Genomic DNA, 18,215 nt, shown 5'->3' with positions numbered 1-18,215 from the left:
TAGAATGAACTTCACTTGCACTGTGTTTTTAATAAAGCTTTTTTATGCTGAATAAAAGCAAAAATCAATGCTGTAACTAATTACAGTCTCAACCAGGAAAGGAAAATACCTCAAAATGGAGGGGGGGGGGGGGGGGGGAAGGACACAAAAAGCCACCCCAAACAGATCCCTTTGGAGGCCTTGCTTCAGGCACCTGAGCTCTGAGTCTAAGTATGTTAGGAGAGCAGCACCAATAAAAAAGCCACAGTTCAGGGAAGAGCAGTTTTGGTTGGAGAAAGACTGATGTGGCTTTTTATGGTAAACAAGAGAGAGTGTGAGGCAGTCGGGGTTCCAGTAAATGGGAGAAGGGAGTGGGTGGTTATCAGTCATTTTGTCTGGAATGTCTTTGAGTCATTTGGCTGCTGAGCTTGTTCTTATGGAGGGAAAAGTCTACTTCTGAAATAATTGGTTGCTTTGCAGAGATAATTCAGCTATATAGTGCATTTTTTTTGATAAATTACAGAACTCCCTGGGCTACAGTTTGCTTCACCAACTGTAAAGCTAGGACATAAATTCAAACAGAAAAAAAGATTTTTTTTCTTCCTTTCTTTCTGCCAGTGAAATACAATGTCACTGAAAATGGCCTTTATATCTATACTATGAATACATGAAGGATTGCAAAAAGGAAGGAGAATAAATAAGCCTAGTAAAATATTTACCATTCTAGACATAAGTAGCCAAGGACAGATTGATGGGAAATGCTTAGTTTGGGGCTGACAGCCTTTAAATGACCTCTTTAAAAGTGCCTGAATCTTGAAATTCAACATGCACGTGAGCTCCAGTGGGACGTGCAAGTATTTTGTGCAAGTATTTTGCCGTGTCAGGCATTGGCCCATTGACAGCAGCGGGAATTACAGGTGTTCAGTTCCTCCCAGACGTGCAAAACGCAGATGCTGGAAAGTAGCTCATCCCGACAAGGCTCCAGCTGCCTCCCTTCATGCCGCATGAGAGCAGATCATATGCTACATTTCACTTCTGGCCAGGACTTACTTCCATTTACTGCTTTTTTGCTCAAAATTAATGCTTTTGGGCTGCAGAAGCATTTCCCAAGATGGATTTTTCCACTGAGAAAGGAGCCGCAAGAGAAGGACCACTTCATATGGTCAAAGCGTGGGGCTTGGTAGATTTATTTTAAATTAAATAAGTTATTCCATGTGTCCTGGACACAAGCTCACTATAAACTAATTTGAAATCCAGGGAGAAAACCCCCAACAGTCAATTTTTCAGTCCTTCAAGCTGAAATACCGTACCAGTAGTTCATCACCTGGCAAATAAACCTGCCAGCTCAAAACTTTATTAATCATTTTCTGTACCCTGCTTGAACTTTTCCAAACTGAACTCAGGAGTGCTCTAATTCTCCATCCACTGGTACCAAAAGAAACAAGTAAAGAGGACAAAAGGAGAGTGATGAAGGCTACGTCATCCTCCTCTGCCTCCTCCATTGCAGAAACACGAACTTCAGAAACTACAGTTTGGGGGAGATATCTGCTATTTGCCCCACAGCATCCCTAGTTGTAGCCCAGTTTCTGTGAGTCAGAAACAGCCAGTCCAATAACTTCCTTGATGGGATGGAATTTTAATTTTTGGCCCAGACAGATAATTTTTTTACAGCAATTTCTTGAACTATCATTCCAGAATAATAATTAACAATTTTTCTCATTGTCTACGTTCTCCAACACCTCCAAAGACCTTGTTTGATTATGTGCCTGTATTCCTTCTTCTAAATGTTAATGTTTTAGTCTTCAAGAAAAAAAAAGGAACAGATGTTCCTGAGATCATAGCAATACAAGCCACATACTTAGTAGGGACAAACTGTGATGTATAACATAGTTATTTTTCTAACCTTTCTAAAATTACCTATTTGACTGATTTCTTATGTGTAAAAAGAGGCATAAGGCCTTCCCTTCTGTCAAAGTACCATTGTCTTAAGTAATTTAGAAGCTCCCTGTTTCAGTGCATCGAGACTACCAACACACAGACAGATTTAAGACATCTTTAAGTTTGTGCAAGACTTACAAGAATGAGTTCCTTAATACCACTGTAACCAGAGAAGTATTTATGGAAGTTCAGCTAAAATCCAAAGCTCTTAATCAATGACTATCCAAAAAGAAATGCAATCATAAGTCTGCTTCACACATATAGCTGATGGTTTGGGGTGCTAGGAGGGGCATGGCACTCACACCACAAATCTGTGTTCGGTGGGGTACAGCTCACAGGCTCAAATGCAGAACAGGGACAATATTATAAATCAGGGAGTAGGAATCTCTCTACCCTACTGCACAGCTGCAGAAGGGACAGCTGATAAAATCAGCTTGTTACATCATATCAGGCTGTTGCTTGCATCATCCCAGCCTTGTTCAGTAATGCATCCCAAATTTGAACATGCAGTCATTGCCGTGATATATATAGGCTGAATAATTTTACATTCATGGCCCTAATCTGCATATAACACTGTTATAGTAATAAGTGTAATAACTATGTCAGAAAGGAGAAAGTCGTCTTTAAAGTCTATTGAAGTCTCCTCCAATGTCAACCTAAGCAGAGATTATAAATATATATATATATGCACCCAGATTTTACTACTTTCTTAAATGGAGTGGAGGTACTATTTAACATATCATTATGATGCTCCCAGCAGTTGCATGGCGTTGCTGCCTGGTACAGAGAACGAGGCATCTTTCCTTAATTCCTTCAGATCTTCCACGTAACTACTTTTTCTTGACATATTGTAAGTGTATTTAATTTTCAGTACTTAATGGCAAGATGTATCTAGGTAGGGAATACACTGCGGGCTACCTTGGGCCAGTAGCTATCAGTGACTAACATGGATGTTGTGATTAACATGGCATCTCAGTTCAAGTGAGTGAAGAGAAATTCAGATCGTTTTCTGAACCGGACTACCAGACCCTGAGTTTCCTTCAGGCAAGGGAAAAATGTGTTTGCACCACTTATTTCATTGTCCCTTAATGCTATTCCTAGAGGACACCTCATTTAGATGTGCCTTCTCCTACTTCTTCCAGTTCAGCTCTCATATAGTCATAGACGAGACAATCAAATCAGTGTAGTTTCCTGTAATAGCTTTTTCTCCTGTTTTAATGACTATAACAACCAGCGAGTTCAGAAAGACAGAGCTTTTATTTCAAAAACAAATCTGAAAGAACAGAGGAACTGCTGAATTGGGTCAGAGATCCACACAGCCCAGCATCCTGGTCTTCACGATGGGGAGCAGCTGGCAGTTTAGGAAAAATATCAAAAGGCAGAGCGTAGCGTGATCCCTCCTGGTGCACTCCTCCTGCAATCAGCTGTTTAGAGGTTTCCTTTAAATTGCCTCCAGACCATCATGGTTAGCAACCACTAAGAGCTGCACAACTAAAAATGTATCTCATTTCTCTCCAAATCCTTTTATACCCTCAACCTCCACAGCATCCTGTGACAATGAGTTCCACACTCAAAACTGTGCATTTTGCAGGGAATAAATTTTTTTTTGAAAGCTGCTGCTTGCTAATATCACTGGGACAAGCTTGCAAATGCTCACAGGGGAGAGCCGTCGGTCACAGGACACCAAGAGGAAAGGTCAGGTCCTTTGGCTTTTGAACCAAGATGTAAATTCGGAACCAGCGGGGCGACTTCATCCCTGTAAGAAGAGCAGCGATGCTGAGTTGGCATCCTGCGGCGAGGGGGAAGAACCAGACACCCACCCTTTAATTTCTAACATGGTTTTGATTTGGAAGCAGATATGACATGGGACCCTACGGGAATTTTGTCAGCATTGCCAAATTAAGCCTTCGTGGGGCAGATCTAGAAATGTCCAGGACTGTCCAGACTTGCAGAAAGTGCCTTGTTTGGGGTTTAGCTGAGATTTTCCATGCTAGGACATTTCCTCCACTGCGCAGGTTTTGACAGCCAGTGAAGGGAGTGGAGCACGAACCTGGCAGCAGCTACAGGCCACGGTTTTCAAGTTCACTCAGCGGGCATTTTGCAGTTTAGCGGCCTATTTTATGTGTTTTAAATGTGTCTGGTTTTCCAAAGAAGCTGAGCTCTCAATTTCCTGAAAGTCATCTATGGTATTTCTTCTGACAGCCAAGAATTAGTGTTTATTTTAAAAAGCAAACTAAATGTAAACAACCAAACTTGCCTTTTTTTAATGAGAGAAAAGACTCAATAGGAAAAAGGCTCCAGTAAAAGACTGTGACAATCATGTGGCAGGAGAAAGCGCACTTCACTGAGAAGCACATACTTTGTCGATATAATCCTTTCCTCTAGAAGAGGCATTCTTGTATTGATTTTCTGAACATTTATCTGTTCTGCGTTCTAGTCTGACAAATACTCGTGTGAGCAAATTTTACTGTGTAAAAGGTTAGCCTGCTGTTTGGAGTAGAGGACTTATTATTTTTATAATGTGACAGATTGCCTAAATAAGACAGTCTCCAGAATGGACCATCCACTAACTCATAAACCTATATGGAGACCTACATAAAATTCTACATAAACCTGTATAACAACCAACTGCAAAAGTACCCATGGTTTGTCTGCATGTATGAAGTTCTTGCACAATCATTCTTTTTCAAATAATATATAGAGTGTTTGTCAATTTAATAACCACATTAAGCACTAAATGAACAACATTTCTTTATATCAAATACAAAATCTCTTCATTTATGCCTCAAATATCTATTGGGCTGTAGCCACATAGGTCAGTATAGGAGGATGGGAATTCTTTACCTCTTCTTGCCTGTCATTATTTTACCTGTAATAAAATTCAACCAAGCCCCAGCCTTGCGTTAAGCCGTTCAGTCGGAAATCTGCAATGCACTCGTGGAAAACGCCACTTCCAGTCAGGCCGTTATACACCACGGGGCAAGCCTGCTCATCCAGGGTTGCAGCAACATCAAAGTACTTGCCACCTTTGATAAAAGTGAAAAAGGAAGAATGTCTCCAACCTTCAGTAGTATTTTTTTATTTTATTTGAGTATTTTATCTCAAAAAATCCCAAGATCTATTATTTTTGTGTATGGTTTCTTCTCATGCTTTTCTAAAGAGCAATAGTTTTCCTGCCTGCTTTGTAAATTAAGTAAAATCGTTGATCAAGCCGTATTTCCAGAGCAACTGAATCCACCTCGTAACATATGTTTTGACACACAAAAAAGCAAAAAACACATCATTTATCTGGATTAGCATAAGGAACAGTCACCACAGATAGAAACTGTAACTCTCCCTCGGATACAGCTGCCTGAGGCCCTGATCCTGCAGTGGGCACACAGCGTTTCACCGATGACACACTACACATATGACTTAAGCACAGAAGTAAATTTCTCAGGGTGTAAGATGACGCATTTAGCTTTCAGATTTGCTCCAAGGATCACATGGAATTCCACTGAATAGTCTTTCCTCCACTAAATTAGCTGCATGCCAAAAAGCTGAAGGCAGATATAGCTGGGCTACACATAGCTTACCGGCAGTAAAACTGACTCCATATTCATCCTTGATAACACCATCATCAGCCATCTGAGCCAGCGAGGCGTTGGACCACTCAATGCCAGCCTTCCTCCCATCGGGGAAAAAGACATAACCTACAGCGAGGCTGAAGGGGAAAGCAATGGAGCAGATTTAAAGTTCAACCAAAACTCAAATGGACCAGAACATTGGCCTTCTGCGGGAGCTTAACGCTGGGCATGGCCTTCATCCCTGGAAAGCAGCAGGAATAGATAAAAAATGTTATATTGTGGGATACTGCAAATGGTGAGTGGGGGAAGCCACACATGCAGGAAAGATGAGGCTTGCAGGATGGGTTGTGGTGGACAGGTGGGACAGGCAGGTCACTTGGTCCCACTTGGTCACAGGGCCATGAACGCTGGTCTTTAAGCTTCCGGATGCAGAGAGCACTGGTCAGCAAGGCAGGGCTCGCTGCATAGTGCCCCACCACAGATGGACAAACCTCCTTAAATAGCTGGGAGTGCTCAATTTGTACCTCTAAATCATCTGGACAGGAAGACAGGCAGCTGCATGAGCCAAACAGTTACTGAATGGAAGGGAAGAAATTGAAGGTAAAAGCTGTCCTTGTGACTAACTGCAAATGGAAAATTGGGCAGAGGGAGTGGGGAGCAAGAGGGTGTGGATGAAAATAGGGCTGTACAGGTTCAAAGCAAGAATGTGCATATAGGCATCCTGCAGAGCAACTTCTGACACCTTTAAGACATACGTTTTTAGCGGCATAAACTTCCTCGGTTACTTACTTAGTTGTGGTAGCTGGCATATTAATAACTGTTAAATGTGCCGCAGTCCCATCCTGTAAGAGAGTGACAAAGAAAAAGCAGCGTAATTTGTGCAGACTCGTTTCTGTGGGTCATACACTGACTTGACCAAGGAGACACTGGATATAACTCAGGTTATGCAATGTGCTATAGCTTTATACTTTTAAATCTTCTCAGTACATCTTCCATGAAAATCTGGCTGCAAATGAGAGTTCAAAAATATAAACCAAACACATTAAGGACAAATTAAGGACATTAAGGACAACAGAAAGTCCACAGCAAGCAGGCATAAAAGGAGGAGGGAAACAATACTTGCAGAGATGTCAGCTAGCCATGCTCAAAACTGTTGGGCAACCTATCAAAGTTGGCCCTGCTTTGACCAGACATCTCTTCTAGCCTGTATTATTCTATGCCCGAGAGCAGCATACAGGAAAAGTGTTAAATAAGAAGGAACTGGAATCTCATGTTTTTATTCATTTCTCTTCCATCCTGAAGTCTGAATCCCTTCATGCTTCACTTGGGCTGCTCTGAGGCAAATATAAACCTACGCTGTGATGTTATATATGTACAGACACTTGGGGTATGAGGACTCAAAACTTCAATCAGTGATAAATTTTAATTCCTTCTTAACAAACAGTCAGATGGCTTTTAATTAGGAGGGGAAGAGACACAGTTATTTTGAGTCCTGAATAACTAGGAAGAAAAGGGAGAGGTTACTACCTGATTATACACATCACAGCACAAAAGCACAGCCTTATTAAAAGGTACACAGGCATATGTTAAATCACAGCAGCTACTGGATCTGCACATATGTGGGATTTTCCAAGGTGTGTTTTTGTGCCAGCCAGCACATATTCAGGAAAAGAACTTTTATTCTGAGTTCAGTCTTAACTCCTGTGATGCTCCCTATAATGGAGAGTTTAGATTTCTTTATGCCTGTGTTGGCAAAGGAAATGTCTTTTCAGGAGCATCTGTTCAGGTTGCATGCCAGCTTGTAAGGCCAGCATTCAGCATTTCCCCAGGCTGTGTGCTCCCAGCAGCCACAGCGCTGACTCTCCTCCAGCACAGCCACAATGGCAAAGCAGAGAATTAGAGCTCAGCACAGGCAGAAATATTTGCTGACTGCTGTCATGAAGGCTTAGGATGCCTTCAAACACCTCAGGCTCTCAATTAGTGTGAATCAGCACTGCATCAACTCCACTGAGTGCTGGGTATCTGCGGCAGCTGAGAATCTGTCCTGTAAAGCTGCCTATCTAATTTTTCTTTTAAAAGCCAAAACAAACAGTTTCAAGTTATCAAAACAACTTTTGGTTCAGCCAGTGTAGCAAAATATCAGTTTTTACACACGGGGCTCTGCTTCTGAGAGCTGCTCCCAACACTGGTGTGTGCTAATGATGGCACCAGTTAGTGCTTCTGACTGATTGCACACCATGGATGCTCCCAGTGCCTTATTTCTGGTTATTTAAATATGACTGACAAGCTCAGGAACACCTCCATTTTCATGGTTAAGTAGCATATTGGCATGTTAATACCTACTTCAAAGTGTGCCAAAATCATGACATAACGGTAAATCTCAGACCAGTCCCGGATACCTGCAAAAAAGAACACAATCACCCAACCTAAAGTTCACCATTGTTGGAAAATGTGAACTAATAGTACCTGACTTGCCATTAACTTTGGATAAAGAAATATCCAGTAATTGACAACATAATAAGCACATGCCTGTCCCCAAAACAGTAACGGTACTTCCTCTGAAATGTCTTAACTTCATGCCCAGTCATGAAACTGGTTATTTTTAAAGACAATCTTTTTAAAGACAATTTTTAAAGACAAAGTCCCACTGTCCTGCCAGTACCAGCTATAGTGAAGGTAGCCAAGAGAGTGAATTTTTTCTGGTGCTGTTACCATAAGAGTGGCTCCGAACACCTTTGAGGGAAAGTTCAGTTTTGTCATGATTTTTTATTTCAATTTCTCCAACAGACTGGCCCCACTGCTCATGTCGGAAATGTTCTTCCCTTTGTCTGGGAGAGAGAAAAGAGTGAATCGACAGGCAAAATCAAGGCAGCTCCAATGCCAATCTGATAAACTTACATCCCAAAATGAAGGAAAGATTTCAGGGCATCTGGATCATGGCTATGCCAGATTTTACACATTAGCAAACACTTCTACACTTCCCAGTTATTGCTACATAATGTCTACTCTATAGCAACAAATGTCTAATCTATAGCAACAAATTCCCACCCTGGCAGACTATAAAAATGCCCTTTGTTTGAAAAAATGCTGTACTACCTGTACTACCAGGCAGTTGCTGCTTAGAAGTCAGCAGGTATCATCAAAGACAACACACTATCGGTATACGTATTTTCTGCTTGTATTTAGACAAGACACTATTGATACTCATATTTTTCTTGCTGTATTTTCAGCTCTCCAAAGGTTCTGCAGTATTTAAAACACCAACTTTAGCCCTCCTTTCCCATGATTATATTTGATCCTTTGCTTAGATACACCTGCATCATTGACTTTAGAAGCGGCCTAAATCAGGTTGTTAGCAATGAAAATAAGACAGAATAAGAAATATTGCTAATGCTCAAAGTTTTGCAAATGAAAACTGTGGGCAGGTCCCTCCACTCACACGTCAGGAAGACACCATCTGTGTGCAGGATCCTCCTTAGAGGCTGCCAGGTCTGGTGTGGTAATGAAACCAAGAGATACCTGACAGGAGGCATGTCCTTTATCAGCTCACTTCAAATTAAACCCAGCTTCTAAAATCACCTATAACAACACACAACAAACCCTGAAAAGATCTGTAGAAAAATTACTATTAACCCTAGAAGAAATTAATCTTGCCTCTCACTTTTTGACCCTTTGGAAGAACTCGATGGTCCACGGTTCCTGGGCAAAAGCACGTGCAAATGTGCTGGGGTGGCTGTCGACCCTAAAGTTAAAGATTTCTGTGAAGTTCTCCCAACTAGGAAAAGAGAGGGAAAAAATAACAGACATTATTGGCTTTCAGGTCATACTAGGTCAAGTTGTGCACTTGCTACTCTGACAGTGGCAATCTTTGTGTTTTACCATTATTGGAAAATTCTGATTTTTGTCATTTTAAATGTTACTACTTTTCAAGGAAGCAAACAAAAGGAAACCAAGATGAGCAACAACGGCCTGCAAGAGTCAACAGATTACCTAGGAAGGGAAGCTGGCAAGACAGAGCCGCAAGCAAAAATGTGCTGCTTTCTCTCATGTAGTCTGTTTAGAGGTACAAATGCAGCTTTAACTCCAGAAATGCTGTGCTACTTTGACAGGAAATAATTTTTATCAGATCAACAGAGTCCATAAAAGGAAAAAGAAAGCAGAGGCAAGGGCTTCATGTGTTACTCTGCAAACATAGCCTTTTGAAAACAGTAACCATATCTCTAACCATGAACTCACTATACACCCCAAAGCAAATGGGAAACACTCTTACTGGAAAGAGAATTTAACTGGTACGAGTTCGCCTTCCTCTTCGCTCCACTGCTGTCGGTAGGGCCCTTTTCTGTAAGGCAAAGCACTATAATTTTGTATCACTCTAAATAAACAGCAAAATGTTTCTTACATGTTTGAAAATGGATGCAATGGGAGACACTGCAGAAGAATGACACTATTGTGTGCTAAGGTAGTAGTAGCTGTATTTTCATTCCATAAAAATCAATGCAGGCTGTTGTTACCAAATAGTTTTTGGTTCAGGTCAGTTAAATATATTTCCAGATAGTGTTCAAAAAGCCATGGTCTTAAGTGGAGATAAATGAAACTATAGAGTGCTGCAAACCTGAGTAATCCGTCAAAACTTATTTTCCAGCGTGTTTGGGGCTCTAAGTATTCAATAGTGAGTCCTCCTCCACTCCAAATCTCTTCAGATTCATCACTCACCATCATGTTTGGATGTTGTGGGTGCTAAAAAGACATTTTGGGAAAACATTTGCTTAATTCAATTATGAGGATGCAACATCAGTGAATTCCTGCTGTGATGGTCCTCTGCAGGAGGAACATTTATTTGAATTGGCTTTTCAGTTCTACCTGATTTTTGGTAATCAGATTATTAGAGAGGGAAAATTGCATCTAAAATACCTGAGTTATAAGATAATACATTATTGTTTCAGATAATACAACTGAATTACTTGTGTGAAGGGAGGTCACTGCAAGAGCTCAGCTCCTTAGGCTAGTAACTGTCAGGCTTACAGCCAAGCTGATGCAGGGCTTTGGGGTTAAATCTATTTTTAGACTGAATTTGATGAAACTGTAAACTGATTTAAATTTCCAGTGCATACAAGCTCCCAAAACTCTTCAGCTGCTCTTGTGAAAATATGTCATTTCTTAAATCTGCCACCTTTCTAAAAGAGAGTTTATGCTTGTTGCTGTAGGGAAGGATCCAAGAAGGTCCTGACTTTGGCTGGCAGTTCTAAGTAACAAAGTCACGAAGTAGTATCGTTATACTAAATATTACTAGAAAACAAAATAATGTACATCGGTCCTCTCTTTTTTTTATTTTCTGCAAATAGGATGACTCCTGCTTTTTCGGGTCATGGCTACTTAGCAAAATAAATTTGTGAACATAAAGGTAGTTGAGTGCAATGGGATTTGTGCCAGATCTTCCCTCCTTCTCTACCATGTAGTCAGCTATTAACAAAAAAGAAAATCCACAGGCAAAATATATGATTAATACTGTTTTCTTTTTAGCAAGAATAAAGCAGATGTATTTAGAACTCCCTAAAAGCTTTCCTTTCTCTTTTAAAGAGGCAATTCCACAACGGTTTTTATAGCATTCACTCATTAAAAAAGGGGAAAAAATCAACCATAACCATACAACGTAACTTATTATCCATGTGTGGCACATCATCAGAAGGACCGAGTGCTTAAATTCTTCCTGGGAGACTTACCAAGACATTTTTTAGAAAATATGCTATGTTTTGTGCACATTATGGGAAAAAGGAAATGAGTGTTAGATACCTACTCAAAAAATTAGACATAACCAGTAATCTGGCCAGTCCTACCACTGCATTTGGACTCGGCACTGATGTTAATGTGGTGAAGATGCAGAGAATGTTAATTTTTGCTTGAGATCCTAATATGGGTTCAAGACAGGAGCTAAGCACTGCTCTTGAATGTCATGCCACATCCACCACTTACTTCAAACTCTCCTATTCCATCCACCCTCAGGAAGAGCCACATCTCACAGATCCCATCGGGACGTTTTGCAAGACGAGCAATCACAAAGGTCTTGTTGGTCTCTGCAAAGCCAGTGAAGTAAACCGAATCAAGCGCCTAGGGAAAGGGAAATGGATTTCAGCTCCAGCTGGAGGCAGGAAAGGAGGGGGAGAAGGTGAGTAATGCTTGGTTTTCCGTAGGCTTCTTCTCAGGAATCAAATTTTACTTTCACTTTTTATATTCAATAGCAGGCACGCCAGCGACCAGCCAGAGAGTTTTGCTAGCAGCAGTGAAGCCTCATTCATGAGACAGGAAAGTCCATGTGCTCAGAAAATGACGGAGATCCATGAGATTTAGTCAATCTAGTGTACAATAATCACATCGTTCAGTGACACAAAAACGTTTCTCCTTTCTTGTTTGCCTGTTTCCTCATCAGGGCAGACACAGAAAGCAGAGAGGGAGCAGATGAGAAGCAGTTTTAGAGAGGGAAAAGGGAACATAATTATTGCATGATAGCCAAGGTGAAATATTATCCTGAATGATTATTTTGCAATAAAATAAAAAAATAAAATAAAATAAAAAATAAAATAAAATAAATAAAATAAAATAAAATCTTTGTGAAATGTGTGCTCAGAAAGAGTGTCTGTGAGGATGAAATTGAGCCACAATCATGCTGTTTCCCCATCTAGCTACAGATTGTATGTAGGACAACTTATACTTAGGAGAAACATAGAACTAAAAAGGAAAAAGGAACAGAAGGAAAGTAAATCATAGGAAACTCAGCACTTTACTAACATGATTAGCAGTTGGGCTGGTATAGGGCCAGTTAACACCACAAATCTCAAAAACCATTAGGCACAGAAGTCCACAACTTCAATTTCAGATGTACATTTCCATGTATTTGTACAGAACTCACTCAAAGTGAAGTCTTACAAGCTGGAACATGAAAATTAAGATTTATGAATGCATTTTTGGGCATGGATGAAGTTCTTCTGAAAAACTATCCATGGTAAAGTGCAAAAAAGATACTGAAGTCAGATTATTATAGCCCTTATGCATACAGATAAAGGGGGATTTTCAGGGCAGAGTCTGGAAATACACACAGAGCGAGCTTACTGGATGCCAATGCAAAAATTCAGAAACATAATTTCTGGAAGTATTTTCCAGATCCGTTTTTAGACCTCTCTTGTAAGTGTTGCACCAGTGTTGCTGCTTGGAGGAGCAGAGAGGAAAGCACAGACCCCTTGGCTGTATCTCAAACCACCTTGGATGTCAGTTTGATTTGGAAGATGGTGTCACTCCTGCCTTATCAAATCTGGTTGAGATTGGCAAAACACTTCAAAACGCTCCAAGAAGCAGCTTAATGAGTAGAAAAGAGAAGCCAGAGAAAACAGCTGCTTTTTTTAAAGGCTAAGCAGAAGCCTCAATGCATTTGTTAAATAACATGACTTTGGATTCCCAGAAGGCTCCAGGAAATGTTAGCAAGAAGTTGATTTTTCACAGAAATTACTTAGGATCCAGAATCTCAGCTGGCATCTGCATACCGAATCTTGATGAGGCAAGGAAAACCGAGGGAAATCCTGTCTCATCAGCCTTTCCGCTACCTCCTCTCACCAAAAATACAGCAAAGCCCACCCAAACCTCCCTGTTAGGCACAGTGGGTATTCTGACAGGATGGTACATGAACACGGGCAAGGTACAGGTTGTAGATAGAGGGTTTATTACTTATTAAGCAGACAAGTACACCTGGAAACTTCAGATTCAATTCACCAAGAGTGCTAAAGTAAAAGGCTTCTGTGTCCCATAGTGTGTCTGCTTTTTCTCATCGACATCAGCTGGTCTGATTAGAGGTAACCCTTCTCCCTGCGAGGGACAGCCAAGGTGACATCCCCAACCTGCCCTCTCTGGGATGTGTTGAAGGGGAGGGGAAAGGATGGGGGTCCTGAGGCGTCAGGGGATGGGGGGTGGGGGGTGCCAGGCACCAGGACGCAGGGGATGGGGGTACCTGAGGGATGCAGGTCCCAGGGGGATGCAGGGTGCTGGGGTGCAGGTCCCTGAGGGATGCGGGTTCTGCAGATGGAGGTGGTGTGGGTCCCAGGGGATGGGAGTTCCGGGGATCGGGGGGTGGGGATGCTAGGGATGGGGTCCCGGGGCACAGGGCGGTGCTGGGGGCACAGAGGGGTCCCGGGGGCACAGGAAGATGGCGGAAGGGGGTCCAGGGGAAGGGGGCTCCAGGCTTGGGGGGGGGGGGGGGGCGGGGGGGGCGTTGGGACACTCACGTGGGGGTCAGGGCGGAGCGGGCGCGGCCGCCGGGGCTCGGCGGGACCTCCGCCGGCCGCCCGCTGCCTCCAGGCGCCGTGGAAGAGCAGGAGGCAGCCCAGGGCCCAGCGCTTCAGCGGGGCCCAAGCGCCGGGGGGGGCCGCCCGCCGCGCCCCGAGCAGCGCCAGCAGCGCCAGCAGCGCCAGCAGCCCCGCCATGCCGGCGCGGAGCGGGGTGCGCAGCGGGGCGCGGAGCGGCGCGGAGCGGTGCCAAACCCCGCCTGGGGGCCGCTCCCCGCGGTGTCCCGGGGCCGGTCGCGGTCATTTCCGCGAGAGGCTTGTCCCGGCTGTCGGCGCGCTGAGGTCACTCTGGGAAGTTGCATTTACTCCTTTTATTGTTTTTTAATTTTTTTTTTTTTTTAAACTTTTCTCCTGAGAAACGTGGTCTCCGCGCGCGTTTCGCCCGGCTGTATGGAAGCGCTCAAAGGGAAGCTCAGGCAGTTCCCCTGGAAGGGCACAGCCAAGTTTCTAGGAAATCCTGCGGGTTAAGTGGTGTGGTGCAGGAGAGGTGGGTTTGGGGTCTCCCCCCTGGGGCTATCGCGGGGTGTGAGGGCGACTTCGGCGGCTCTTTCCCGAGGCTGCAGGTTGTGGATGCGCCCAGGTCTTTGATTGGGATCGCAGCTCGCGCTGATGATTTCTGACCCTGGTTTATTGGGTTCTCAGCGCAAGTGGGTCCTTCGCTTGCCCCCGCTGCCAGCTCCAGCCAACGGGCAGGGAAGAGGCTTGGCAGCCCATTTCACCCAAGGCACACACAAAAAAATTCGCAGTGGGCATCCCGTCAGCGTCTCTTGTAGGTACCACTTGTAGAAGCCTCATTTTTGAAGGCTTTTGGCTGGCTGCACAATAGAACTTTTTATTCCTTTTGCAATTAGCAAGCATCAGTCTCATTTCCCTACGCTAAACCAAACCCAGCCTCTCAGGAGTGGTTGAAGCGTAGCTGATCTCGCTTTGGGCTCTCAGAAGCTGTGCTTTCTTTTGTCTTTGGAGTGTTTTGACTCGCTGTTAGCTCTGCAGACTTCCCAGTGGACATTCTATTACTTGAAAAAGCATTTATTGAACATCTTTATGCCTCGTCTCAGTTGTCCCTCAGTTTGGTTTTACAACTACCTCTGCTGTGGTTTGTGTTTAACGGATCAGTGCTTATGGTTCTTTCGATTTTCTTCTCTGAATGCAACTCATTTTTAATAACCTTCTTAGCTCTGCTGCTTCTTTTTGCCCTTTATCTAGTCTATTCTGGTACTGATGTGCACGTACTCTGCCCCTATGATCATGTCCTTCAAAAGCTTTTAGTGTCTTAGATGTTCCTTTTACCTTCTTTAAAAGCTTCCTTATTTTTACACAGTTCCCCTTTTCTGAGACTGGGCACAACTGTTCTGTATTGCTTTATTGCTATCCATGGACCACATCAAATCAAAAGTAGAAGGGCAGGAACTAAAAAGCAGAAGGCGCCAGAGATTAAGACAATGAGGTTCAGAAATTTATTTCTGTAAATTGCCATTTCTTCAGTTAATATTCAAGAAGTACATCTTAAAGTTAACCACACAGAGTAGGCAGAGTGCCAGACAGATAATAGGTTGTTTTCTTGCTTCAGATTGTGTCGTGGAGGGACTGAAAATGGTCTAAAAATAGGAGATGTGTCACAATGTTATCACCCTGCACCTGCAGCACAGCGGATATAGTTCAGTCCAGAGAAAGGCTGCAAGGGGAATAGATTATGAAAACCAGCTTTTCTTTTTAGTTAAAATTTAAACACAGTATTGCCACAAAGCAATATTCAATGGGGAAAGATCCACACAAATGACAAACCTTTGGGACTTTACAAACATGCGCATAATTAAACCCTCAGCAGCTCTAGTCTGCCTGAGATGTAAGAGCGTATGGCAGATGACATATTCTCATAAACTTCCTTTTTTTTTTTTTTTCCTAATGCAACCCACGAGCAGCTTTACTGCCCTTTGCCAAACTGTTGGAGTCCTTATACAAATAATTTGAATTTCAGTATTTGATTTTCTGAGGGGAGGATAAGTGGGGCATGAATATTTCATATGTTCCTCTGATATGTGAAGTATTCAAAAACTTCCATCGCCTAAACAACACATCAGTGAAGGTGTTGTGGCTGTCTCTGTGGAATCTGTACCAGAGATAAGCTCTGTTCCTTCCTACGAGGACAGGAAGCATGGAAACAATTTGCTTCGTGCAGCATTATGTTTCAACATTTCTTAGGTAATTTGTTTGAGGACTTGAAGTTATCTCTGGCAAACAATTTATCTTGGCAATATTGTTGGCTGTGGAAATGGGTTCCAAACCAGCAGAACTCGAAGAACCAAAGTCTTGACATGTCTGGTAATGTTTTTAGCATGGCAAAACCAATGCTGTCCATATTAAAGCAAGTCTAAGATCTGCTCCACACGCTTAGCAAAAATGTGGGGAGGAAAATATTCAACTGATTTTGTTTTTAACTTCAGGAGGAAATAAGGAACCTGCAACTGATACACAGCGCTAGAAATGCAGAGAACAAAGCAAGCTGAATTTAAGAATTTCTGGTTAGCATAAATTTGCTAACTTGCTCTTAAGCATCTGCAATATTGACCATCAAACTTCTCATTGCGTAGTGAACACTTCAAACAGCATTGTCTCTCTTAAATCCAGCTGCCTGGCAAAGGAAATGGGTATGTTAGGACTATGTTCCATCAGAAAAAATATTTTGGCACCCTCAGAAATCAAGGGCCTGCAAAATCAGATTAAGTGTAGCCTTGAGGTCCAAACTGGTTCTCAAGATCTTTGCACTGCAGCAAGCACCGTGTTTGCTGTGCAAAGCTATCCAGTCTCTCTAGCAGTGTTTGAGCAGAAATCAAAGCCAAGAGAAAAACAAATGCACCATGGCTTCTCCTCCTCAGAGAGCTGCAAATGAAACTGGATTTTCAGAACTACGTCCAGAAATAATAGCCACACACATCTGTAGTATGAGACCCAGACACGCCTGTACTTCAAGCTTAGATCTGGGAATTCCCTGGTTTCCGCCTATATTTAGGTTACGTATCATTATATGTGATGTTTCTTTAAAAAATTGACAAATAACTGCCTTGTCAATACACCTTTTCACCCTGCATTTGCATCTGGGGATACGCTGTTCGCCAATTAACACTGTTTAGGCTGCCCCAGGGCTGCAGAAATAAGCGATGCACCATCCAGTGGACAAACGCACTAGTTACACCGTGGTGACAAGTTATTTAAAAACATCAGTTCCACCGAAATCGATTGCAAAACTTCCACTGAATTAGAAGGTCTCAGCGATAAAGCATGTGTGGGAACTGCTAAAGTGTACGACTGCCTGGATGTGACAACATGCAGACACTGTCTAGTTGCTACTACTAAAAAAAACCCCAACAGAAATAATTAAACTTCGTAACTTCTGGGTAACGGTCACATCTCGGCCATCCGGAGATAAAAGCACGAGGAAGGCAATGCATTTCAGTTTTCTCAAGGGTTCAGCTCACTATAGTCAGCACTGCACCCCCATAAGTATGTACCCAAGAAAAAATGCTTTTCTTTGTTTTCATTCCCAGATCAATGACGTATTAGCTGTATTAAGGGAAAACGTGGAGGGAAAGTTTTAGAAAAAGATGAGCTCTTACGATTTTCTGTCTATAGATGTTTGCACACTTTTGTTTGAATAGCAGAGACACTGGCATAGAGTATTTTAGTATGTGAAACCCAGCTGTTGGGAAATAGAAGAGTACACACAAAACCAAGCTTTTCTAAAGTCCCTAATATTTCAGCATAGAAGCAGAATGCAAAAAAAAAAAAAAAAAAAAAAAAAAAGAAGCACACATAGACATGCAGGCAGCTGTATTTTATTGTACTTCTCAGCGTACAGAACCCCTTACGCACTTACTGCCCGTGTCCCACTAGATGGTGTTCATGCTACAAGAAAAAAACAGGATGCAGAAGCGTGCCCGGGCTGTCATAATTTGTCATCCTTCAGCTTTTTTATCTTCGTGTGTTTTAGACGTATCCTCAGCTCACACGCTGCGAGGTTTGCTATTTTGCACACCGAGTATATATTTTTCCTAATACGCGCTGTGGAAAATTCTGAATGAGTGTCACGCAGAAAGACAATGTAAGACAATTTCCATGTAAGACGATTTTCATGTAAGACAATTTGTCTGATTTAACTACTTATGTTGACGCCTAGGCTGACCAAATTCAGAACACGGCCACAGAACAGGCGCGACTTGGGGGCCAAATCACCCTCCTGAGACTCCGTGAAGTAGCGAGGGAGTGTAATGAAGTATCACCAGGAAAAGGTGTAACGCAAAAACGCTTCAGGGAAGAGCTGATTCATCTGCGAATCCAATCTTATCCTTAAATTCTTTGAAAATCTGAGCTGGGGGGGGAAGCGCCCCGCTGCCGCGGCCGGCGGGTT

General features: G+C 42.7%; 1 protein-coding gene across 1 annotated transcript; it reads right to left on the bottom strand.

Annotated features, from left to right (window-relative positions):
* Window positions 1-3,155: 3,155 nt before the first annotated feature.
* LOC141948678 (uncharacterized) lies at window positions 3,156-14,332 on the bottom strand. Its single transcript, XM_074881432.1, has 11 exons — window positions 13,751-14,332; window positions 11,454-11,588; window positions 10,096-10,220; window positions 9,754-9,822; window positions 9,145-9,258; window positions 8,196-8,311; window positions 7,827-7,882; window positions 6,273-6,325; window positions 5,493-5,620; window positions 4,787-4,943; window positions 3,156-3,673 (listed from the first exon to the last, which is right to left on the bottom strand). The coding sequence occupies exons 1-11, from the start codon at window positions 13,946-13,948 to the stop codon at window positions 3,571-3,573; spliced, it is 1,254 nt and encodes a 417-aa protein (XP_074737533.1). The 5' UTR covers window positions 13,949-14,332; the 3' UTR covers window positions 3,156-3,570.
* Between the last annotated feature and the right edge of the window lie 3,883 nt (window positions 14,333-18,215).

This window comes from Strix uralensis, chromosome 12 (genome assembly GCF_047716275.1).
Source record: "Strix uralensis isolate ZFMK-TIS-50842 chromosome 12, bStrUra1, whole genome shotgun sequence".
NCBI classification, from domain to species: Eukaryota; Metazoa; Chordata; class Aves; order Strigiformes; family Strigidae; genus Strix; species Strix uralensis.
This window is presented reverse-complemented; position numbering and strand designations above follow the sequence as displayed.